The sequence below is a fragment of the Rutidosis leptorrhynchoides genome, chromosome 8 (assembly GCF_046630445.1).
Source record: "Rutidosis leptorrhynchoides isolate AG116_Rl617_1_P2 chromosome 8, CSIRO_AGI_Rlap_v1, whole genome shotgun sequence".
In the NCBI taxonomy this organism is placed as follows: Eukaryota; Viridiplantae; Streptophyta; class Magnoliopsida; order Asterales; family Asteraceae; genus Rutidosis; species Rutidosis leptorrhynchoides.
Genome location: NC_092340.1, coordinates 170,467,885 through 170,494,921, shown reverse-complemented (window position 1 = coordinate 170,494,921; position 27,037 = coordinate 170,467,885). Strand labels below are relative to the sequence as shown.

The window sequence follows — 27,037 nt, the reverse complement described above, 5'->3', positions numbered from 1 at the left end:
ATGAAGTATGGGTAAACCCTTACCATTGCCAACATGCAGTGCATCCACACCGTTGTAGGGCTCAAAGTTGTCAAAGCTGGAAGTGTCTCGAGCAACATGGCTATTTGAACAAGTATCTAGAAGCCATGAGTTGGACCGTTGTGACCGATAGTCGGCAGTGTTTCTGAGGGCTGCTGCTGTTGACTTGGTCGTATGATCGCGAGGTCCCGATTAGGAAACTCAGATGGTATATGTCCTATACCACATCTTATGCACGTACCATAAACGGTATTCTGATTTGATGCCTACGTAAATGAATTTCTGTTACCCCCTGTTTGTCGATTGAAAGAACCTCGTCCACGACGATTGTTGTAGCAACGTCCCCGAGAGTTTTGAGGACGAGAAGTAAAGAAGGCTTGAGCCGATGGCTGATTCATTGGTTGAAGTTGACAACCAAATTGAGAGGCCAGTTGCCTCAGTACCTGCATCGCATTAGATTGTGAACTAGAAGGTGTTGTTACTTGTTGACCGATGGTTGTGGCGGTGAATGCTTAGGCTTGTGAGACAGCTGGTGTTGATTTATGAATCATATAATCATGATCAGAAAGAAGGCCATGTAGTTCAATAAAGGCAGTTTCCTCATTCCAAGTAAGAAGTGTGGATTTGCGACCATTGTATTCTTCACGAAGACCTGATATGACCAGCATAACTAGATCCTTTTCTTTGATTTGTTCTCCAATATTTGTAAATGATCAGCATATTCCTTAGCTCAAGTGAGGTATGCTGAAGCAGATTCGTCACTTTTCATCTAAATTTTGAGGAGTTGTGTTTTTAGGGTGTACTCCCTAGAAGAAGTATGAGGGGCATAAGCACGTTGTAATGCTAACCAAAGATCCTTGGATGTGGTTCCTTGTACATGTGAAAAAGAAGCTTCAGATATAGTAGAGATAATTAACATTCGTACATGAGCATCATTAGATAACCATGTATAATAATTGGGATTTGGTTGAACTGCTTTGGTTTCTGCTTTGGATTCATCTTTATCTGATGATTCAAGGGATTCGATAACTAGTGATGGACATGCGATTGTTCCATTAACATATCCATACAAGTTATTTGTGATAAGAAATGGCTCGATCATTGTCTTCCAGAAGCCATAATTTGTTGGTGACAATTTAAAAGCAAACTTGTGAGAATTGTGAGACGTTTTGTCAGTAGCGGTAAAAGCATTGATCATTGCCATTATATATTCTAGAATATTAGAAATGGGAGTTGATAAATCCAAACTTGATTTTGATGAATCCACGATATTTTTTCATCATTTCCTATTATACCCTCATATATGCAATACAACTTAATGGATGTGAGAGAAAATATTAGGGGCATTTTGAGAAATTATGGAAAAAATTTGTGGAACTATCAAATTTAGATTTGGAAATATCATTACCCATTAGATATATAATATATAATTTTTAAAAATTTTTTTTATCAAAATGGAAAAGGGGGGAAAAAATCAACACTCCCTATATAAAAAGAGAGATACTCCGTAGAAAACTTTCAGATCACATTTTTTTTTATCTTCAAGTTAAAAGAAAAAGAAAATAAAATTTGCGGTGTACTAGGTATTGTATAAAAGGTGGAATGTTAAGTAACAGATAACCCCTTTATTTTTATGAGTTTTTTTTTTTTTTTTTTTTTTTTTTTGTGAGTTTCGTTCCCCGAAAGAACACCAGGTACTCGAAGGTTATCAAAAAACTCAAATTAAAACGTAATATTTGCTCGAAATTCCTCCAGAAGATGATTATACGTGGTGGTGACAGTTGAATCGCAGGAGATACACAGGTTCCGGCTAAACAGAAAGATTCTGGCGTCAGCGCGTGACGTTTGTCTGGTGGTCGAAAAACAAGTTAGTTTGCAGGGTATGGACAGAATTTTGAGAGGAATTTAGTGGTGCGGGTGGCGTGTTGTGATTTTGTGTAAGGAGGCTTAATTTTGAAGAATTTTTTCTGGGGTTTTTTTTTTTGATTTGGCTACTGTTAATGGAATAATCGTTTCTGATGGGGAGGTTCAGACTAGGCTTCAACCACAGAGCATACTACGAGTTTGAAGGTAAGTTTTGTTTAATTTTTCTTTTTTTGTGAGCGGAATTGTTGCCGGAGTGGCTGCCGGACTTAGAGAGTGGCTGCCGGAATTGTTGCCGGACTTAGGCTTCGAATGCTCTTGATACCATATAAATAATAATAGGGATAAGGAAAGAAGAAATATATTGAACTGTAAGTTCTTATGTGTTATTGTGTGTTTGAAAGCATTACATGGAGCTTCTATATATAGAAGATATATTTACATAATAAACCCTAATATGTTGTCTAATAATGCTACATCACATGATTTAAGTGGTGGCACTCTGTTTTTACACTCGCCCGGTGCTGGAACTATCTGTCCGTAGATGAGTGTGTAGCTTGTTTTGACGCTTCCATTTCTTTTTTGGTCAGCTGCCCAGATGGCAATGGTGCTTACGTTTTATTGGATAACTACTTTGTTAGGTAATTAAGGTTTTCTTATACCCTAACTACATGGTGTATACTTCACGCTATAATTAATTACCAATATACAAATGTAGAAGATAGTCCTAATTGTTTAACTTCCATTTGTTAAGGTACGAGAACTTTGTTGACTTCTACACTAATCCATATGTCGAGCAGGACGCGGGTGCCACACAATTTATATCCTGTGGGGATCAATCATCATCTCAGCCCGTATCGATTTTTAATCAAGTTGTAGATGGGTTTTTATCAGAGACTAGAGACGTTACTCCAAAAATTTCTAGTTTCTATATTGCATACGCAAAGCAAATTGCAAATGAAAATGCAACAGTGTACGCGGTTGCAGAGTGCGTTGAAAGTACAAACCAGGCCAATTGCCAAACCTGCATGAATACAGCTTATGAAAAATTAAATAATTGTCTTCCAAGTTTTTCGATATGGCTTGTTTTGCAAGGTATTCAAGAGACTCAACTTTTCAATGAAGACAAGATTACAGATATCGCAAATGTCTTACAAGGTGACGTCACTTCTTTCAATTTCTTTCAATAGGGACTGTCAACCATATTAATGTGCTTATAATTAGAAATTTTAAGAGATGAATATATAACATCATATTTATGAGCTTTGTATAATATGATACGTAATAGGTAAAAGGGAATTCAAGTAAGGTAGCCATTCTTGCTGGTTTCATTGGTGGTGGTGTTGCTCTTTTGGTAGTTATCGTTATTTTATGTTGGTTGTATCGACTAAGGAGACAGTCTAATACAGAACAAGGTAATTATATAGAACAAGGTAATTATATATTTTGTAACATATTTTTATGTATTATGTGGTTGTAAACATATATCGTGTGATGTAAAGGTTCGTCTTTTTTAAAAGATAAAATATATCATAAGTCATTTATAGCAAATAATACTGTTGTTCTTTTGAACAACAGTACGGGATCCTCTAGTGACTTAACCACCCACGTGTTCATCTCCCGCTGTTGCATAACACGCCCTCAACTGTTATTTAGAAGGAATATCTGCCCAATCCGAGGGCATGAGCGGTTAAACCCCCTCCCCCGCTGCCTCCGCAACGCAATGTGCGGAAGGCATCCTCGGGTAGAATTCAGGGTTAAAGGGGCAACCTTTTGTGCAATCTTGCACCCAACAGGAGTCGAACTCCTAACCTCTTATTAAGAGAGGCAGACCACTACCACATGAGATACAACACAAGGTTAATTTCATAATAATAATGATAATGATAATGATAGTTAAGTGTATTGTTCATTAGATGCGGATGATTTGGATGGGGCAATAACGTATAACTATAAATATCTGAAGTTGGCAACCGGTAATTTCAGCGAAGGAAATATTCTAGGGAAAGGAGCTTTTGGTGATGTGTTCAAGGTGATTTACTACCATAAATTAGTTTTTTTTCCGCAATGATGATGAGATAACACGCATGAGGAAATAACTTTTGCGTTGGCCTTTGACAAGTTGCTTACCATTCGCGAATTCTCTAATTTCGTGTTCTTTTATAATACCTCGAGATTAACATGACAACATGTTATATATCATCGTATTCCACTTCTTTTAGCAGACATGAGGGAGAATACAGTTTCTTTACTGTCCAAACAGCCACTAATATTTTTTTGGATGATTTAACAGGCAATTCTTGGTAATAAGAATATAGTAAAAGATCTAATCTACTTCATGTGAAGCGTGCTAGAGAAAAAACAGAATTTGAAAACGAAGTTAAGCTAATAAGTAAAGTTCGTCATCGAAATCTTATCCGTCTCCTTGGATGGTCCAGTAAAAGATCTAATCTACTTCTAGTCTTGGAATATATTCCAAATGGAAGCCTTGACAAATTCTTATGGGGTAGGTTCGTATTGTTAGGAATTTAGGGACCCAACCAAGACAAGCGATTGATCTCAATCACTAATTCACGAACGACAAACGAATTAAAACGATAAATAAAGTACAAACAACACGGGTATTTAACGTGATTATATCCCAACACCAAAACGCGGAGAAGGGTTTACTCCACGGGCGCAAATCAGAGATTTTTCGCTATATTTTTCGTGCACACATTACAATGAGGTTATGTGGTCTATTTATAGGGGAAGCTTTAAACTTAAAACCTTGTTGCACAAGTTTAACTTGGCCTTCAAGTACAAGAAACATTCCATAAAAAACAACAACTTGCTCCTTAAGTAAACTTGTCTTCTAAGCTTGACTTGTATTCCAAGCTTGACTTGTCCTCCAAACTTTAATCTCCAAGGTATTTCTATCTTGTTTCCTTTTTTTGTTTCAATGTTTCATCCTTCAAGAATAAATAAATAAGTGTAACAACCCGAAATCGTTTTACCAAAATCACGACCCCAAAAAAAAAAAAAATTTGTCTGACAGTGTATCTGGACGGCGTCCAGATCCCTGGACGGCGTCCTGTAATGAAGCCTTGGACGGTGTCCCAAGTTCTTGGACGGCGTCCAAATGAACTAAAGTGAGCTGTCCAGTTTTCTTTGACACGAATGAAAAAAACGCTTCTCGACACTTTTCAACGAAACCAGTTTCACAATATGTCATATTAAGTAAAACTAAGATATTTCCACCATAAAAACAAGTTTTACAACACCGGGCCCACAATGATCCGTTTTACAAATAAAGTAGCGATTTCGACCCATTTACATCTTTAGACGGATTAGGACTATACAACCCAACCCGATACCAAGAGCATAATCCCGGGGACTACCAAATCCCCAACACGCGTCCAAATATCCAAAAGCTAATCCTCCAAGCCTAAGCAATGTCTATCGACCCTAGTCTAGCAACTAGGTAACTCCGCATCAACGATACCTATAAAAAGGTAAACAACGAGAGGGTAAGCTAAAGCTTAGTGAGTAGAATAAATATATACATGCATATACAACTTACCTACTCGCATCGACGACAACACATAATTACATATAATCACATACCCTTTCGTATCAAAAGCTAGTATCATCAAATCGTACAACTAGCAACCTCATAAGCAATCAATGGCTAGTATCGTCAAATCGTACAACTAGCAACGTCATTAGCATAAATAATCATAATAATAATTAAATGCTACCATCAACAAATATAAACCATGGTTAACCAATTCTTCGCAAGGGAATGACTTCGCGAAACAAGTCATCGATGTTCATAACAACCGTTAGCTCCCAAAAACGGCTATGGTATGCTAACCCCCGAGGTGTTCCAAAAACGGCTATGGCATCACCCCCAAGTGTTCCAAAAACGGCTATGGCATCACTTGCTCAACGTGTGAGTAAAACACGGCTATCACTCACAATCATGTGCACAAACACGGCTATGTGCACAATTAATACGGGCAACAACGTGGGAGTAAAACACGGCTATTACTCACCACCATATGCACAAACACGGCTATGTGCATAATTATCAAAAGTGGACAAAACGGCTATGCCTCACAACTATGGTCACAAAAACGGCTAAGTGACACCATTACTACGGGTAACTATCAATGTGGACAATTACGGCTATGTCCCACAACTATGGTCACAAAACGGCTATGTGACACCATTACTACGGGTAACTATCAATGTGGACAATTACGGCTATGTCCCACAACTATGGTCACAAAACGGCTATGTGACACCATTAACACGGGCACATAAATCATATACATACATACATAGATATTCCACTCACCTCGAATTGCCCGCACAAGTCATAAATGTAAATCGCCTCCAAAAGCAACCGAGCAAACCTTTTACCTATAATACGCATATAGATATACAAACAATCAACACACATTCTCTACGAGAGAATTCGACTTCAACACCCTTAACCGAGGGTTTATACCTACAACCACAATCCGCCCATTTGGACACCTAAAGTGGACTTAATCAATTACCACTACGAGTGGTAATTCCGACCCATTCAAAGTCAAACCAATCTAGGTCTTAACCAAATTGCTTATCATCCAATTAATCCAAAATTAAAGTCATTACCAAATTTGACCCATCTAAGTCAACCCATTTTGACATAAGTCCCAAAAACATCTTTAATCACTAACGGCTTGTGACTAACTTTCCAAAATATCATTTAACACTTGAATCAAACATTTATATACTTGGTTCATCAAATCTTGACCCATAACTTAGTTTGACACCAAATCAAGGTTAACACCCATTTCGCAAACATTAAAGGGTTTCTAACAAAATCAAGCTCAAACCCTAATATGAATATCAAAATCAAATAATGAATTTTGGAGTTAGAACTTACCAACACCATCACAATGTAGCTAAGGATGAGATGAACAACTTTTACTCTCGCGACTTGACCCGTTTCACCCTTCTTCTTCCTCAAATGGAGCTCTCTCTCACTAAAAACACTTCCTCTCTCTAGGGTTTGAAGATGAGAGTGTTGGTGGGTGAAATGTGATCCACAAATGAGGTTGGATTAGTTTTAGAGGCTCCAAACCGACCCCCAAGTGATAAGACACAAATACCCCTTTAAAATTTATTAAAATTCCAACAGTTGGCATGTCAGGCCATTTGGACGGCGTCCAAAATGGCTGGACGGCGTCCAACCTTTCACTGGTGGACGGCGTCCCAAAATCTGGACGGAGTCCCACTGAACTGAATCTGAAACTGAACTTGTTTTGGTCGTAACTTTCAAACCGTAGCTCCATTTTTGATGAATCAAATATCGTTGGAAACGTAAAGAGATTTACTATCCAATGGTAAGGTTTTAGAACATCAAATCCAACTTTATTTGGGATCCAAATTTACGCTTACATGCCTCGTATTTCGAATGTCGTTTGAAATAACATGTAACTGAAAACGGGGTGTTACAACTCTCCCCCACTTAAATTGGATCACGTCCTCGTGATCCGCATCAACACTAGAAGTTAAGCACTTCTCCCTCGAACATTTCCGCTTCCAACGCGGAGTCACACAAGTAGTAAACTCATCCGAATTCTCGCTTCGTGCTCTAATGCATCATATTACAACAATATCGGGCAATCAACCCACGAGTAAAAACAACCGTAACAGTTGCCTCTTCCCCGAGTATCCAAACTCATACCATAGTCCTCACAATCGTCCTAAGAGTAGAACAATTTACCGATAATCATCGTTGTCACGCCTCCCGATCCTACGAAACACAACCAAGCCCATCATCCATAACATCATCCGTGAATTCTAAGATCTCACCACACGCTAATGATCACTAGCGTGCACTACCGCAATAAGCGATATCTCATACACTCAACGTCTAGAATTTCCATTTAGGAAATACGAAAAATGCCACATAACCCTTCAAGTCCTTGCTACAAATCGCAACAAGCTACATTCGTAACTGTATCACTTAACACGATCTACTAATAACTACTACGTCGTGAACCATGTCTTGCATTAATCCAAATCGAGAAGGATTCATGCTTCCTGAAAATTCCGTACTCATTTGGTTCATAACCGTACTACTCAACCGATCATTCCCGAATATTCTCTAGACCAAGAACCACACTTCCTCCGGTCTTCACACCGGATCATCCCTTCAACGAAGAAATTTTAATAACCCCGCAATAACACTTAAGAAGCACCACTTTCCCGCCGATCGATCACACGACTATACGTCACTGGATTAATCCAGGACGACAATAATACACCACGAGTTAGACAAAACATCAACACATCGTCATAGGGTTTCTCCTCTGAACCGTACAATACGACTTCCTAGTACTAGAATAGAAGCTATTCGTATACTAAAATCCTGTCAACGGCGAATCATCATCACTAAATTTCCGCAATTCGCCACACGACTCACAAAATGGTCACCAAATCCGGATGAACCTTCCTACCTAGTCCGTCCATTAAGGATAGTTTCGATATTTCGATGCAACCTACGGGTCACATCGCTAGGGTACACATCTCACAACCAACACAACATCCGTGTGTCTCTATGTGAGACAATAAGAACCAACACTTTCGCCTCGCAATCGTTCGTAATGTGGAATAATCCACTTGACAACTTCCATGATCACATTTCCCGACAGGGAAAATTACGTCTACCACCACAATATCTAACTTGTACCCGTTCAATAATACTATCTGAGTTTCATAGCAACCCAGATTTTATTTTATGATGGCACCTGCAACAACAACTTCATTCTCTCACCTCCATGATCTTCAACTTCGCACTTGGTCTCATACCTCACTTTGGTGCTACACGACCACCTTACGTAAGAAGTCTTACACTTCACTTGATCTAATACCACAGGAACTTTCTCGGGCGGCTGTAAAAACTCCCCCGCTTAGGATATAGCTCCACATTCTTACCGCAAAGATGATAACATCCCGCGGAATTACCATTCCACAACACACATGATCATTCTCATCACTAATCATAAATGCCAAATCACTGCAAATTCACTTTAGGCTCTCAGAGCCATCATACAAAATTACCAGAGATGTCGTAAACGCGACGACTTCACACCTTCATACCACAATTCACGATCGACTGTCTTAATTGTTCGCAAAGCGAACTCCACCAAAGTCCCACGTACGACTCTAAGCATAGGCATATGCCACTTCGCTTAATCAGTCATGCATCTTATTCGAGATCACCCGACCTTTCACGCAACGAACCTTTATCAACAATTGCTCACTCTCATGGAGAAGAGTGACCAATCCGACACAATAATTACATTGACCGCAATATCAACACTTCATCATAACCTTCGGTCTAACCGACCCTTAAGTCCGTCACCAGCTCACCGGTCATCTTTACCCGTCTATCACTTAAGAGCAACACGATTCGCTCACCCGTCACTTCATAAGAAGTATTCATCACAATGCTCTTAAACTTCGACTTTCGCAACCATCGAATTACTATCACCGTCGATCGCTATTATAATCTCCGATGCTTCAAAGGGTATCTCAAGGACACCCTAAGCATAAAGTGATCACACCATCACCGGAGTTGAACATCACACTAGCAGGTATAAGGAGGCACCTGACGCAGTGTTATGCAGACTCCCACCGCAACCTACCGAATTTTAGAACTCGATCTTTAGGTTCCATACCCCCAATGTCACCCATCTCTCCACAATAATGACCCGAAGTCATACCTACCTGACAAACCTTACGGCCTATCATCTTATCGAAAGTTCCTTGCGATCACACGCTACCCACAATTTCCCACAAGGCTAAAACGATATAGCCTAACGAAGCCCTTCCTCTAACACTAAGGAGATGGTTGAGAACACCAAGTCTTACACCCTTCTACATATCGGCACAATCACAACAACAGGGGTATTCCGTTAGGAATGTTACCCCATAATCCACAACACACTAACACACTATCGTAAACATCATCATATGGGTCCCACTCACATGAGTGTAATGACCCAAAGACTCCTCGATTTGCCAATTCCAAGGCGACTCACAATTAGAATCCTAACACGATTCTCTAACCACACACACTCTACCGAGTGTAACCCAACTACAACCATTAGACTCGTCACATTCCTTTACGGAATTCAAGTCCTCGACGCACACACACACGCACATAAATTGGGCACCCTAGTTATGATGTGTAACTAAAACCAATAACAAACTCAACAGTGGACCCACTACTTAGGGTGACTAAGCACGCACCAAACTCGTGAGTTGGCTCGCTCACTTAACTAACCGAATCCATCGTACACTTCCCAACTCACAAAGAACCTGGTGTGATAACAAGCACATCGATCGATACTACAATATCCTAGGAACCAATAAAAGATTCCAAATTCGTCCCGTTCTACCCCAACCATGCCACGTTTCCTCCGTTCGGTACTTGTCATGTAATGCTTAATGTCAAGATACACTTTCGTAATAATGGTGATCGGTCATTATTACAAATGCGTACCTTACCATTTCCACATGGTCACGCAAAGTACTTTACCCGGACTGACGCAACATTCACACAAAATAACACGCGATATTTCTAGTACCCGAGTGACCAAAGTCCTTACCGCGAACTTGATCACTCAAACAGCCAAATATTCGAATCTCTCCAATAGATTCATCCCTAGGACACCGCACAAAAGATACCTGTATATATACACCTATATACCATATAATAATAAATGTAAACAAGTACACCGCAACCACAAGTCAACCTACAACCTAGGTGACTATCACTAAAGCAACGTCCAAGTTCGCCTACTTACATTAGGCACTAGCTATCTAAGGCACTAATTCACACGCGAAGTAAGGCACAACATAATCATACTTTGGACAAACACAAGTCCTAGTTAGTCACCTACTCTAAGGCACTAACAAATCTCAATCTGACCCGTATTCCTACAAGTCCCGCAAATCACGCACAACGGCCAATAAGTCTAAGACTAGGAACCTATTCCAAGGTCACCTAATTCCCTTAGACTATGCTCTGATACCACTTGTAACAACCCGACATCGTTTTACCAAAATCACGACCCAAAAAAAAAATTTGTCTGACAGTGTATCTGGACGGCGTCCAGATCCCTGGACGGCGTCCTGTAATGAAGCCTTGGACGGTGTCCCAAGTTCTTGGACAGCGTCCAAATGAACTAAAGTGAGCTGTCCAGTTTTCTTTGACACGAATGAAAAAAAACGCTTCTCGACACTTTTCAACGAAACTAGTTTCACAATATGTCATATTAAGTAAAACTAAGATATTTCCACCATAAAAACAAGTTTTACAACACCGGGCCCACAATGATCCGTTTTACAAATAAAGTAGCGATTTTGACCCATTTACATCTTTAGACGGATTAGGACTATACAACCCAACCCGATACCAAGAGCATAATCCCGGGGACTACCAAATCCCCAACACGCGTCCAAATATCCAAAAGCTAATCCTCCAAGCTTAAGCAATTTCTATCGACCCTAGTCTAGCAACTAGGTAACTCCGCATCAATGATACCTATAAAAAGGTAAACAACGAGAGGGTAAGCTAAAGCTTAGTGAGTAGAATAAATATATACATGCATATACAACTTACCTACTCGCATCGACGACAACACATAATTACATATAATCACATACCCTTTCGTATCAAAAGCTAGTATCATCAAATCGTACAACTAGCAACCTCATAAGCAATCAATGGCTAGTATCGTCAAATCGTACAACTAGCAACGTCATTAGCATAAATAATCATAATAATAATTAAATGCTATCATCAACAAATATAAACCATGGTTAACCAATTCTTCGCAAGGGAATGACTTCGCGTAACAAGTCATCGATGTTCATAACAACCGTTAGCTCCCAAAAACGGCTATGGTATGCTAACCCCCGAGGTGTTCCAAAAACGGCTATGGCATCACCCCCAAGTGTTCCAAAAATGGCTATGGCATCACTTGCTCAACGTGGGAGTAAAACACGGCTATTACTCACCACCATATGCACAAACACGGCTATGTGCATAATTATCAAAAGTGGACAAAACGGCTATGCCTCACAACTATGGTCACAAAAACAGCTATGTGACACCATTACTACGGGTAACTATCAATGTGGAAAATTACGGCTATGTCCCACAAGTATGGTCACAAAACGGCTATGTGACACCATTACTACGGGTAACTATCAATGTGGACAATTACGGCTATGTCCCACAACTATGGTCACAAAACGGCTATGTGACACCATTAACACGGGTACATAAATCATATACATACATACATAGATATTCCACTCACCTCGAATTGCCCGCACAAGTCATAAATGTAAATCGCCTCCAAAAGCAACCGAGCAAACCTTTTACCTATAATACGCATATAGATATACAAACAATCAACACACATTCTCTGCGAGAGAATTCGACTTCAACACCCTTAACCGAGGGTTTATACCTACAACCACAATCCGCCCATTTAGACACCTAAAGTGGACTAAATCAATTACCACTACGGGTGGTAATTCCGACCCATTCAAAGTCAAACCAATCTAGGTCTTAACCAAATTGCTTATCATCCAATTAATCCAAAATTAAAGTCATTACCAAATTTGACCCATCTAAGTCAACCCATTTTGACATAAGTCCCCAAAACATCTTTAATCACTAACGGCTAGTGACTAACTTTCCAAAATACCATTTAACACTTGAATCAAACATTTATATACTTGGTTCATCAAATCTTGACCCATAACTTAGTTTGACACCAAATCAAGGTTAACACCCATTTCGCAAACATTAAAGGGTTTCTAACAAAATCAAGCTCAAACCCTAATATGAATATCAAAATCAAATAATGGATTTTGGAGTTAGAACTTACCAACACCATCACAATGTAGCTAAGGATGAGATGAACAACTTTTACTCTCGCGACTTGACCCGTTTCACCCTTCTTCTTCCTCAAATAGAGCTCTCTCTCACTAAAAACACTTCCTCTCTCTAGGGTTTGAAGATGAGAGTGTTGGTGGGTGAAATGTGATCTACAAATGAGGTTGGATCAGTTTTAGAGGCTCCAAACCGACCCCCAAGTGATAAGACACAAATACCCCTTTAAAATTCATTAAAATTCCAACAGTTGGCCTGTCAGGCCATTTGGACGGCGTCCAAATTGGCTGGACGGCGTCCAACCTTTCACTGGTGGACGGCGTCCCAAAATCTGGACGGAGTCCCACTATACTGAGTTTGAAACTGAACTTGTTTTGGTCGTAACTTTCAATCCGTAGCTCCGTTTTTGATGAATCAAATATCGTTGGAAATGTAAAGGGATTTACTATCCAATGGTAAGGTTTTAGAACATCAAATCCAACTTTATTTGGGATCCAAATTTACGCTTACATGCCTCGTATTTCGAATGTCGTTCGAAATAACACGTAATTGAAAACGGGGTGTTACAATAAGGCAACAAAATCCCTACGACCTGTTCACTAAGTCATACTCGAATTCTTATTCCTTTGATCAAATTTTTCACACCTTCAACAATCTCCCACTTAAAGACTTTGAGCAAACTCTTCATTACTCAACAATCTCCTACTTGAAGATTTTGAACAAACCCGAACATCAATCTCCATTCCGACCAAGAACATCAAACCACCATTATACCGCCAAACTCCATTTGGGACACGCACACTCCTATCACATTATTCGGATAAACAGACTTTTGATACAAGGTCTTCAACAATACTTGTCGGAACTAGAAACCAATAACCGCCTCAACCAGTGGCGGAACTAGGATTTTTTCACCGGGGACAAAAAAAAATTTAAACCGTAGCAATTTTTTGGAAAAAATTCGAAGATTTTGGGGCAAAAGTTGATGATTTTGGGGCAAAATTTGAAGATTTTGGGACAAAGGTTGGAGAATCTGGGGCAAAATTTGAAGGTTTTAGGGCAAAAAAAATTCTACAGGGAGCAAAGTCGAAAAATCCAAAATTTTTACACTGAAAAAAAATCCACTGGGGCAGCCGCCCCCTGCCCCCACACAGTTTCGCCTCTGGCCTCAACTGTCAATGTTGTTTAAAAACCCATATCAACTCCCGATCTCCTTTCAGCTACGACTTTTGATACCGCCGGAATCAAACATCCGGGTCACGTCGCTCTTCCGCACCAGAGGGAAGGAAGTCTTTCGACATCAAAACCGCTAAGCTTCAACCTGAGCTCCAGTTACTAACTTGGGCCATCTCGGTTTCTTGCACCACCATCTTCTTACCTAAAGATCATTTTCTTACACCAGAAGATCAATTGAAGTATGCAACTCTTCAATTATAGGATTCTTCATGAGACTACACCGCCTCACTGATCACTCTAAACATGTCCATTCCCGAACCCACATGTCAATGAGCACCCTCGTACAGAATTTCACCGTCTATCTATGATTTTCCTTCCCAGCAATAAGAAAATCCAACAGACACCCTCGTAGACTCTTCATCAAGGCTCCAGTGAGAACACACTCAAAATTTGCTAACTTTTCAACTTTCCGATTTCTCGCTAGTTCATTAACCTCCTCATAGCTATGAATTTACAAACCCATATTCTCATCCCAAGCGCGCTCCCACTTTACGAGTAAGAAATAAAACTGCGGCTACTCTAGAAGAATCTGGTTCGTTCCACCGGGCAGTTGCAAATCTATTTGGCATTTGAGGGTATGTTTGTAGCATCCAAGTATCCTACTATTATACGCACTAATCATTTGAACACCAGAGACCCACGTTGCATAACCGTCTCCATAAATCCCATTAGTCGTCAAACTCCCACTAGCTCGGTACTTTTGTCTGTTACCAAACTCCCACTGAGTTCCCGACACCTTCTAGAAAGCTTAAGTTCCATGACTTACAAGAGTATCCACTTCTACCATCACCTAAAGATTCCTAATTGGTCACCCTGAAGAAAACCGCTCGCTTTATTGAACAACCCGTCAACTAAACCCAAGCCACAGTCGAACGCGTTCTTTCTGACAACTTCAAACCAATTTCTTCAGTGAGAGAAGCTCTAACCATGCCCACATACTCCAAAATACTATGGAATATTCGACCAAGTACATTGGTCAACCCGTTCAATAAAATGATGTTGGACTTTGGTTTTCAATTCATCAAACTTTCCTTCAAACTTAAGTTCAACTAGGCCTTTCCTCCAATGATAGTCCAGATCTAACCTAATTTAGTACATGCTGCAATCTCAGAACACAACCTGACTTAGACTACATCAAGTCGACTTACGGTACAAGGCTCCAAGATCGAATCATCCACTGAGGGTGCGCAATCACAAACGCCAAGTACAAGGTGCACCAACCGTCGACATGCTGCAAATGTCACCCAAGAAATTAGGGCTACTGATATGCTACTAATGGATGGTTTTATTTGTGCGGTGTCGTTAGGTCGCAGGATGTCCGGTTTGGTAGCACACAGTATCTTCGTTTATTTATATTGTGCGGGGCCTAAATTTACTTTCACTTTCTAAGGTGTAGAAGGTGTAAGTTAACCTAGTGTCGTGTTTTTGAATGGTTTAACAAATTGAAGATCAAATGGATAATCGTCTTTTAGTTAAATTACCTGGATAAAGGATAGTAGTTGGTTTAAGCGAAAGCCCTAATTGCAGAAAAGTAAATAAAGTGGGAGGATATCCGGAGTATGCAGATCAAGGAAATGTTAACCAAGATATTAATTTGCGCTAGGGAAAGGTAATTACGTTGATATTGAAGCTTGTGATTGAAATGGTGTAGATATGGTTGGATGAACCAATTACACAGTCCTACTTATCTCTAAACTCTCAGAGTTCTCGTTGAGTAGTGAGAAGTATGTCACGTGGTTGTATAACTGAAGCATGACTATACCTCAGAGGTTATCCTTAGTAAAGCACTAGGTTTATTAGTGAGTTGAGTTCTAATCCTAATCCTCATTATCAGTTTGGTTAAGTGAATAACAACGTGCCGTGTGCATTGAACACTGATCACAAACCGAAGGAGTTCGTCGGATTAAGTTGACAAAATCTTAAATGAAAACTAACAACCATTTCATCATACTAATGAGATCAAACCAAGACAAACATTATACAGCATTAAAGTTAATATACTGATAGTAAAGCAGATAGAAACCTAACAGGTACCTCAACCGTTGATATGGCTTAAACCTAAAGCAACAATCAAACAAGAACATGCAATAGGTTTGGGTCATACAGTCAGAGCACTACCAAGATCTTAACAGCTCCTAAGAGGTCTCTTCGGAATAGTCAATAGGCATACTAGGTCATTTATGTCTCAATTCCTAGGTTCCGTGTCCTAAAAGCGCATTAAATGCCTCTCGGGAACTCCGGCCATACCGAGTTCATAGAATCTTCAGATACAGTATAACCAAGAGTCTTAATCCTACGAAGTATCTAAGTTCATATAGGTGGATAAGTCCTGATCACAACCTAGGTTGGTCAATCCTTAAGATGCTAGCATACAAATCTTTCAGACTTCCTAGTTCAACATAACAATGTTAACCATACTACCTTAACATAATTACGCTAATCCAAACTTCTATCATGGCAACATACAGATTAATTAAGCTATCATGGTAATATCGGAACGCATTATTAAACATAAAAGGTAAGAATACATGTTTAATACAAAAGACAAGCGTTTCGGATAAAAACCTGAAAAGGCCGAGGAAATCTGCCCCGAGATCGCAGGGACTCGCTGGGATATCCTCCGGAAAATAAAAGCTAAGCTAGCTACTACTAAAAACTAACCTAAAACTTGAAAATATAAAATGAATTTTAAATTGAGTGTGTGTTGAAATAGATGGAGAACGCCCTATAAATAGACTTGAATTTTGCCTGCAAACGGCTAGCAGGCCATTTGGCAGGCCGTTTGGCAAGCCGTTTGCCAAGGCCGTTTTCCAGGCCTGCCCATTTGCAAGGCCCATTTGCTGAAGCCGTTTGGTAGGCCATTTCTGAGCCAGCCAAGCCGTTTGGCAGGACGTTTGGCTTGCCTGGTCAGCCTAATTTCCTGGATCGTAACTTGTTTTCTTGTCTTTCACCATTTTTGCTCTAGATTCTTCGTTTTAGCTCCGTTTTACTTGATTCTTCTTGCATCGCCTTTGTAATTACTTAATCTACAAAATCAACTGATAAAGAGATTATTTTTTCGATAAAGTTTAGTACTTTATGGGTTTTAGGGCTCAATATCGGGGGTAAAAATGTGACTTTTTGGCCGATATCAAATACCCCAAACTTAGCTTTGCTTGTCCTCAAGCAAATAGCGGGAATATAAGGATCTTTCTAATTGATTCTCCCTCGTCTATCCTCAGTTCTTTTATCATGCCTTTATCAGAAGTCGTCACATCTTTCGAAAGTATTAGAAAAAGTTTCGAACTTTGATGGTTTAGTCGCTAGATTTCATTCATGTCCATAGTGAGAAAGAGGTACTTTTCAACTCTCAGATGTAGAGTATACATGACCAGGCTTCTCACTAGTGGATCACTCATATCACTCAAGTGTTTAGGGTGCCCTAATCTAGTTGTGTTGTCGCTCAGAAGCCAGTCGTGTATCAGTTCTCATCATAGGCTTGGTAGAGCATCGATATCTCCACCGGTTAAGTAAGGACGGCACTGATCTTCTTCCTAGGCATTCTTTCAAGAGGAAGACGGGTTACAGGGTTTTGGAAATTTTATGGATGGGTGAAAGTTATCCAGATCTTTCGAATTTTGAGAGAGTTGATAGATTTCGATTCTTCAGGGTATCCTTTTTGGACAGAGAACGGCTTGAGAATTCGTAAGAGTTTTCCTCGGAAGATGCGGATTTTGCTAAGACTTTGTCAAGAATTTTCTCGGCTCTTCCGGTAGTTCTTCTCTGGGCAACTTCTCGAGTTTTTCTTACCTTATTAGAGACTTTGCTCTTTCAAAAATTAATTTTTTTTTTGGCATACCCTTTTTTCATAACTTTTGTTATTTGTTCCTGGTGCCCAGAGAGGAAGTGATATTTCATCGAAAATAGGTATTTGACCTATCAAAAACAGGCAGGGGTTTGGAATCTTTTCAACAAGTGCTTTTGAAGCCAATTTGATCGATCTATCTCTTCATCAATCTCTGGATCTTTTGATAAATGGAAAGGGAATGAAGGTGAATGGGTAGTGTATTTTTGGGAGTGAATTTGGGGTGAATATTTTTGATTCATCAACTCTTTATGTGAGTTGGTCGGGTTTAAATTGCGTGGAGTGGAAACGAAAACAGATGGCTTTTTGTCTTTCTCTATTCAGAATGACTTCGGAAGGAGTATCGCACATACACCACATATGGCGCTTACTAACCATTGGCCTAGAAACGAATGTCAAAACCAAGTTCTAACTTGAACCGTACACTGGCACGCGCATCAATTGAATTGACAAAGTGCTGTAGATTTGATGGATCATACAGACACTTTGGGTCCAAAAGTCCTCACTTTTTGGGAGTAGGGGTCGTGCTTGGTCATGCTTAGCCTTTAACATATTTTGTCGAAAGAAATCTTTTAACGTAAACCATGAGTTTTTAACTTAATCGTTCCGTTCTAGTAAATGTTTCGAAAACTGATTTCTAGCAATTTTTTTTAGAATCTTTGGGTAAAATGAGGTAAGAATTTTTTAAAATTACCAAAATATTCCTTGCTAGTTACTTTTAGACAAAAGAATTTTTCAAAACTTTACGGTTACTTATCCTTAAATCTTTACCCAATACCCTACACTTAGAGGAACAATGTCCCTAATGTTCTCTGAAATAGAATATATAATATTTAATATAATAATGACAGCGCCTCTAGAATATCTGAGTTTGGTGTGGGGATGACCCCACACTTAGAGATTTTAGTGCGTAATAATTGAAAGTGATTTAAGGAAAGATTGCTTCCCTACTGTTAGGTTACTCTCTTAGTGTTGTGCTTTCTATGGCCAGGGCTCTCCTAATGCCAGAAAGGACCAATCTCTCAATAAATTTCTACATGAAGAACAAAAAGAGAAAGGCAACATTTCCACTATATATAACTCTTCATACAATGTTTTTATAAAAAGATAAAATTAAAATAAAGTAAAGTAGAGTAGTCTACGAAATACTATCCTGGCCAATCTGCTGAGCGGTGTCTGTGAAGTATCCGAAGAGATGATCGTCATCCTCAAGTGTCGACAAATACTCTAATGGTTGCCCTACATCCAGCGCGGGGCTCAGAAGAGTGTCTAGACAAAGGTTTGATGGCAACTCCAGATGTGATAAACTCAAAAACAGCTCTTCCTCGGGAATGTTCCCGGTAATCTCAAAAACCTGAGCCATGGGTGGCTCTACTGAGATTGGCACTGTCACTAAGTGGCAGCCCTCTGGTAGCTCATGAACAAGGACCGTATCCAGTACTGAGGAAGGTGAAGTGACAAGTGCAGGTGGCGTAATGGAGCAGTGTGAGTTGAAACGGCGGCTGGTGTGGCTGGACAGACCGAGACTGGAGTAAAGTGCCTGGGGGTAGCATGTCGTGTTGGAGGGACATGGCGTGCTAGCCTAAACGATGAAGGTCCCAGAGTACTCTTAGGCTTTCCTTCGCGATGAAGGTACGCTCTGAAAGCTCAATAAAGTCTCTGCTGGTCTCTAAGTACTGCCCAAGTAACATCTGGATCGTTCAAAGTGGCTCCATAATGAATCACAGTCTGTGGCTTGCGTATCTTTGGTAACTCTAAAACCTCAGCTGGTCTCGATGCTAAACGTCGGGAGTGTCGTACCGGATGAGCTAGTGGTGCCGTACTAGTGTCCTCCTCAACACTCTCAAGGATTATACGTCTTGGACCTAACTATCCTGTGGATGGCCTAAACTGATTTGCACTGCTTCCTGAGGAGTAAACTTGGGGAGTTCTTCTCCTGCGAACTGGAATGCAATAAGAAGCTCCTGAACATGGCATTTTTACCTTGATACATTCAACAAACTTGTAAGTACTAAGTGCAAGTATGGCGCTTAGGGTTAGTGCACAGAAATAGTATATTTGTAGACTGAAAATAATTTTGAAAGTAAAATAAAAAGGATAAGCAAGGGGTACCTCCCAAGAGCGCTTTGTTTATCAAGTCGTTAGAGCTCTACATTTCCTGTCAGATCTTCAAAATGAATCGAAGGAGAATAGGTGCTCCTCCTTGTCATGGTATTCTAGATAAGCCTTTAACCGGTGGCCGTTGACTTTGAAGTTGCCAGTGGGTCGTTCTAATTCTGGCTCCATGTGGAAAAGCGTGAATAACTTTGTATGGGCCACTCCATCTTGATCTGAATTTTTCAGCGAACTTTTTGAATCCGGAATTAATGAGTAGAACTTTATCTCCAGGGGCGAACTTTGTAGGAATCAATTTTGCATCATGCGTTAGCTTTGTTCGTTCCTTGTAGATGTATGATGTCTCGTAAGCTTGGTCCCTTAATTCAGTGAGTTCATTCATTTGCATTTTCCTATGTTTGGCGGTTACTGAAGGATCTAGGTTACAGTTTTTCAATGCCCAGAGAGCTTTATACTCTAGTTCTAGCGGAAGATGACAAGCTTTTCCATAGATCATTCTGTAGGGTGTAGTTCCTAGGGGATTCTTGTAGGCAGTCCGGAATGCCCACAGAGCATCATCTAGTTTCTCGGCCCATTTATTTCCATGATGGCCGATGGTGCATTCTAGAATTCTCTTGAGTGCTCTGTTTGTGACCTCTGCTTGTCCGTTTGTCTACGGATGATAGGCAGTGGACATTTTATGGGTAACTCCGTATTGTTGCATCATTATCATAAACTGGGTGTTACAAAAGTGCGTGCCTCTATCGCTTATTATAGCGCGGGGAGCTCCGAATCGGCAGAAGAGTCTCTTCAGGAAGTTGGTGATGACTTTGGCATCATTAGTTGGAAATGCCTAGGCTTCGACCCATCTGGAGATGTAATCTACTGCTACGAGGACATATTCTTTCCCATTAGACTTCGGGAATGGCCCCATAAAGTCTAATCCCCATATATCGAAGATCTCGCAAGCTTGGATATTAGTCCGAGGCATCTCATTCTTCAGAGAGATAATACCCTGCCTTTGGCATGCGTCGCAACGCTTTATAAGCTCTTGTGCATCTCTGAATATAGACGGCCAATAAAATCCTGATTCGTAGACTTTTCTTGCGGTTAAGTTTGCTCCATGATGACCTCCTGTTGGTCCATGGTGACATTGGTGAAGGATCCCTGCTGCTTGTTTTTCATCTACGCACCTCCTGATTATTTGATCAGGGCAAATTCTATACAGGTAAGGATCTTCCAGTAGTAGTACTTGGCATCCTTGAAAAACTTCCTTCTTCAGGATGTGCTCATTCCTTTTTGTACTACTCTAGCAACTAGGTAGTTGGCTATGTCAGCATACCAAGGGGTATCATTAAATTGCAATCCTATGTTAGCTTCTCCTAAGCTCATAAGCTGTTCTTCCAGAAATTTGTCTATGATATCTTGTTCAGCAAGTTGTTCCATCGCTGGTGAGACGACCCGTCCCAATCCATAAGGACAAATACAATAACATATGGATACATTGCGAGGTATTTGACCTCTATATGATACATTTTACAAATATTGCATTCATTTTTAAAAGACAACCTTTCATTACATCGAAAGTTAACAGGTATGCATACCCATTTCATAATATCCAAACTATAAATGACCTAATCTGTCATTTACTTAATAATAATCTTTATTGAACTTAACAACTTGAATGCAACGTCTTTTGAAATATGCTATGACTGACTCCAAGTAATATCTCTAAAATTAACAAATGCACAACGAAAGATTTCTTTCATACCTGAGAATAAACATGCTTTCAAGTGTCAACCAAAAGGTTGCTGAGTTCATTATTTTAACGTAATCAATCATTTCCATAATTTTAATAGACCATAAGATTTCATTTATTCAATAATCATACACTCGTAAGTGTTTAAAATTCATTCATATGGATTGAACACCTGGTAACCGAGATTAACAAAATGCATCTAGAATATCCCCAAACATATAAACATCGAAGTACTAAAGCAGTTCAAATTCTCTGACTGGGGCGTGTCAAAGCACATAGATCTATCTTTAGGATTCGCGTCAATTGGTGGCAATTATAATAAACACCAATTCTTAGGCTACCAAGTTCAACAAGGGCGATATGCGGTATAACAATTCAACCATAGAATGTAGTTTCAATTACTTGTGTCTATTTCGTCAATCATTTATAAAAGTGCATGTATTCTCAGTCCCAAAAATATATATTGCAAAAGCATTTATAAAGGGAGCAAATGAAACTCACAATACTGTATTTTGTAGTAAAAATACATATGACGGCATTGAACAAGTGAAAGTAGGCCTTGGATTTACGAACCTATATTAAGTATATATATTTATATGTTGGTCAATATCTGTTTAGCAATTTAGGTCAAGTCGTAGTGTATCACAATCCTAATGCTCGAGACTAATATACAAAAGTCAACAAAAGTCAACTTGATCCAAAATGACTTCCAAAATCTATACATGAAAATAGTCGTTTTATATATTTAAATATATTTAGCAAATTTTATTAAAGTAAATAATATAAATCATTTATTAATAAATAAAAATTTATATTAAAGTTTATATATAATAAAAATATACTTTTATATGTCTTAAGTAATAAAATTTATAAAGTTCACTTAATATCATAAAAATATAGTGGTATGTATTATTAATGTAATTATATTACGTGTGGTCAAAATATCTTTGTATCACATATCTATTTGATAAAATAATATTGATAATAATAATAATAAGTAAAAGTAGTATTATTTTGTAATAATAATAATTATTATTATTCTACTAATGATAATAAAAATGTTTATATTTACTAATGATTATAATAAAATAATAATTCTAATCATGATAATCTTAATAATAACAATACTTTTTAATATTAACTGTAATAATAATAAAATAATAACTCTTTTTAATAATAATAATAATACTAAAATCATAATAGAAATGATATTTTATAATAATAATTATATTCCTATTAAGAATGATATTTTTAGTAAAAATGATAGTTTTAATATAAATGATATTTTTAGAAATAATAATAATGATAAAAATAATGAAATCGATATTTTTCTCTTAAATCAATATCTTACAATATTTTAATTTCATCATGATACTCATACTCATTATTTCCTGATCGATTTGTTCAATAGCTTTTAGTTCTCTTTTATATCACATTCATAATAATGATAGTAATATTAATCATAATAATTAGATGATACTAATATTAGTTTTAACGATAATGATAGTAATAATAATGAATATTATAATAATATTAATGTTAATGCTAATAATAATAATAATAATAGTAGTAATAATAATAATGATAATATTAATAATAACTTTATTAATAATAACGATAGTAATAACAATTTTTAATGATAATACTTATAACGATAATAATAATAAAATAATAATAATAATAATAATAATTAGATAATAATAATAACGACGATAATAACGACGACAATAATAATAATAACCATTTTTAATAATAATACAAAAATTAATAATAATTCAGTTGGTCATAACATTTAATCCGTTCATCGAAACCACACGACTTCTAAATGAAAAGTTATTAATTTTTCGCCAGCTTTCCAACGACATGCATATCATATACCTTATCTCAATTGCATATGTATCAAATTCGTGATTTATCATAAACTATCTAATGACAAAATTAAACATACAAGCATGCATAATCCTATATACTTGAGCACTAGTCAGGAATACACTAATAATATATAAAAGTTAAGTTATGAGTGCTCACGTATCAATATTGTGATTCAATGTTGCAGGAAAGTACGTAGACGCAACGGAGATGATAAACACTAGATTGACCTCATGAGCATACCCCCAAATCATACCCATAACCTCCATAGCTATAACCCATAATTTCCTTAGCTTTATCCCGCTCGAAAACTAGTTTGAAAATAACCCGCTCATGACTCCGTCGTAGTATTTTATGTATAATAATACTAATAATAATACTAATACTTCTAATAATAATAAGATTAATAATAATATTAATCTTAATAATAATAATAATAATAATAATAATAATAATAATAATAATAATATAAATAATTTATATATAGAGGGAATTCGAGTAAGAGTGGATGAAAACTGGAACCGAAATTGTGCAATTTATACAACCTTACACCCACCTAACCCCCATGCGATTGCATGGGGTTTGTGTGGATAAATCATGCGAGCGCATGACTAAAGTGAAAGAATCATATTCGAGTTCCTTTTTCTTAACGACATTCCTAATAATTATTATTATATATAAATTAATATTTAATCTATATAATTAATTATATATTATTTTATATTCACGTGCATGGTTAATTTGTAATTTTTACACCGATGTGTAGTAGGTTGACCCTCGACTTAAGTACCGGTTCCGGTTTTTCGGACGCATTTTCGTACGCTTAGAAAACTGGTACTTTACGTTTCGTGTAATGTACCTTTATCAATAACAAGACTCAAATCAATGAAAATTATCCCACTCAAAGTGTAACTTATTCATTTGAAATATTCATTTAATAATATAATATTTAGTTTTCGAAACTAACTGTATTTCAAAGTTTATCCCATAATTTAAAATCGTTTCGAATCTATCATTTAGTAAACTTTTATCTTCTTGAAATAAGAAGTATATTTGCAAAATTATAATACAAAGCTTTAATTAAGTTCTTCAAAATCTCTCCTAAAACGTTTTAATCATAAAGGTTTATTATATCGCAAAACATTTTCGTTTAAGAAAGCAAAATCGTAAATAATCATAAAAGATGTCAAGTTTTTAACTTACAGTTTACCCTTGAGTCGTAGGGTTAAGTTAAATGGATAAATAAACTTATGAAATCATTTTTGTAAACCATCGAATTATATAACTTGTCGATACCCAACGTCTAAGTTATTTACACTACATTTTCTTACTTTTATATTTAAATAAAACGAAAGTTAAAAATAGTTATCTTATCAAAGTCGCGAGAAAAATGTTGTAAAGCATGAATTGGAAATCAAACAGGAATGTCCACCAATATTTGTCTCGTACACGATATTTGTCATTTTGTTCTCACTTGTAAATTACTTTACCATTTATTCCGAATACAGTTAGAAATGAAAGGTTTCCTAAGTCAAAGTGGACTCCTCAACGGAGACTCGTAATCATATCATAATGTGTCAGATAACTCAATCATTTGATATTATCTTATAATTCCATCGATAAATATATTGAACAAATAGTTCATGTAAAGTATTATACATTTAAATACTTTGTTAACATTCCAGGTTATAATGTATACACATATATATATAATTATTGAAAGGACCCGTTCATATACATTATAAACGATTCACAATAGTTGATTACATTGCGAGGTATTTGACCTCTATATGATACATTTTACAAACATTGCATTCGTTTTTAAAAGACAAACTTTCTTTGCATCGAAAATTGACAGGCATGCATACCATTTCATAATATCCACTATCCAACTATAAATTGATTTAATAATAATCTTTGATGAACTCAATGACTTGAATGCAACGTTCTTCGAAATATGCTATGAAAGACTCCAAGTAATATCTTTAAAATGAGCAAATGCACAGCGGAAGATTTCTTTAACACCTGAGAATAAACATGGTTTAAAGTGTCAACCAAAAGGTTGGTGAGTTCATTAGTTTATCATAATCATTTATTTCCATCATTTTAATAGACCACAAGAATTTCATTTCCAGTTCTTATAAATATACGTCCCATGCATAGAGACAAAAATAATCATTCATATGGTGAACACCTGGTAACCGACATTAACTAGATACATATAAGAATATCTCCTATCATTCTGGGATTCTCCTTCGGACATGATATAAATTTCGAAATACTAAAGCATCCGGTACTTTAGATGGGGTTTGTTAGGCCCAATAGATCTATCTTTAGGATTCGCATCAATTAGGGTGTCTGTTCCCTAATTCTTAGATTACCAGACTTTAATAAAAAGGGCCATATTCGATTTCGATAATTCAACCATAGAATGTAGTTTCAATTACTTGTATCTATTTCGTCAAACATTTATAAAAATTGCGCATGTATTCTCAGCCCAAAAATATAAAGGGTAAAAAGGCAAATGAAACTCACCATACTGTATTTCGTAGTAAAAATACATATAACGTCATTGAACAAGTGCAAGGTTGGCCTCGGATTCACGAACCTAAATTAATTATATATAATTATGTGTTGGTCAATATTTGTCTAACAAATTAGGTCAAGTCATAGTGTACCACAATCCTAATGCTCGAGACTAATATGCAAAAGTCAACAAAAGTAAATTTGACTCAAAATAATTTCCAAAAATCTATACATGATTAATATATAGTTTAAATATCGTCGTTTTATATTTTTAAATATTTTTAAAAGATTTATTAGAGTAAATAATATAATTTATTTATTAATAAATAAAATTTTATATTAAATTTATATAATAAAATTTACTTTTATATATATTAAGTAATAAAATTTATAGGGTTCATTAATATCATAAAGATAATATGATAGGTATTATTAAAGTAAGTTATTACACGTAGTAAAATATGTTTGTATCACATATTTATTTGATAAAATAATATCTATAATGATAGTAAGTAAAAGTTGTATTATTTTGTAATAATAATTATTATTATAAAAATATCAATATTTATAATTACTAAGATGACATTATGATCAAACAATAATTCTAATTATGATAACGTTAATATTTACGATAATTTTTAATATTATCTTTAAAATAATAATTCTATTAATAATAATAATAATAATGATATTTTATAGTAACAATGACATTTCTATTAAAATGATAATTTTTGTTAAAATGATAGTTTTAATACTAACGATACTTTTAATAATAATAGTAATGATAAAAATAATAAGAACGATAATTTTATCTAAATCAATATCTTATAATATTTTAATTTCATCATGATACTCTTACTCATTATTTCCTAAT

General features: G+C 37.0%; 1 protein-coding gene and 1 pseudogene across 1 annotated transcript; one reads left to right on the top strand and one right to left on the bottom strand.

Annotated features, from left to right (window-relative positions):
- Positions 1–787: 787 nt before the first annotated feature.
- On the bottom strand, positions 788–1,222 carry LOC139863939 (uncharacterized). Its single transcript, XM_071852540.1, has one exon. It carries the CDS (start codon positions 1,220–1,222, stop codon positions 788–790), a length of 435 nt encoding a protein of 144 aa, XP_071708641.1.
- Positions 1,223–2,036: 814 nt separating this feature from the next.
- The window catches only part of LOC139863938 (cysteine-rich receptor-like protein kinase 44), a 173,013-nt pseudogene continuing 148,012 nt past the window's right edge, over positions 2,037–27,037 (top strand).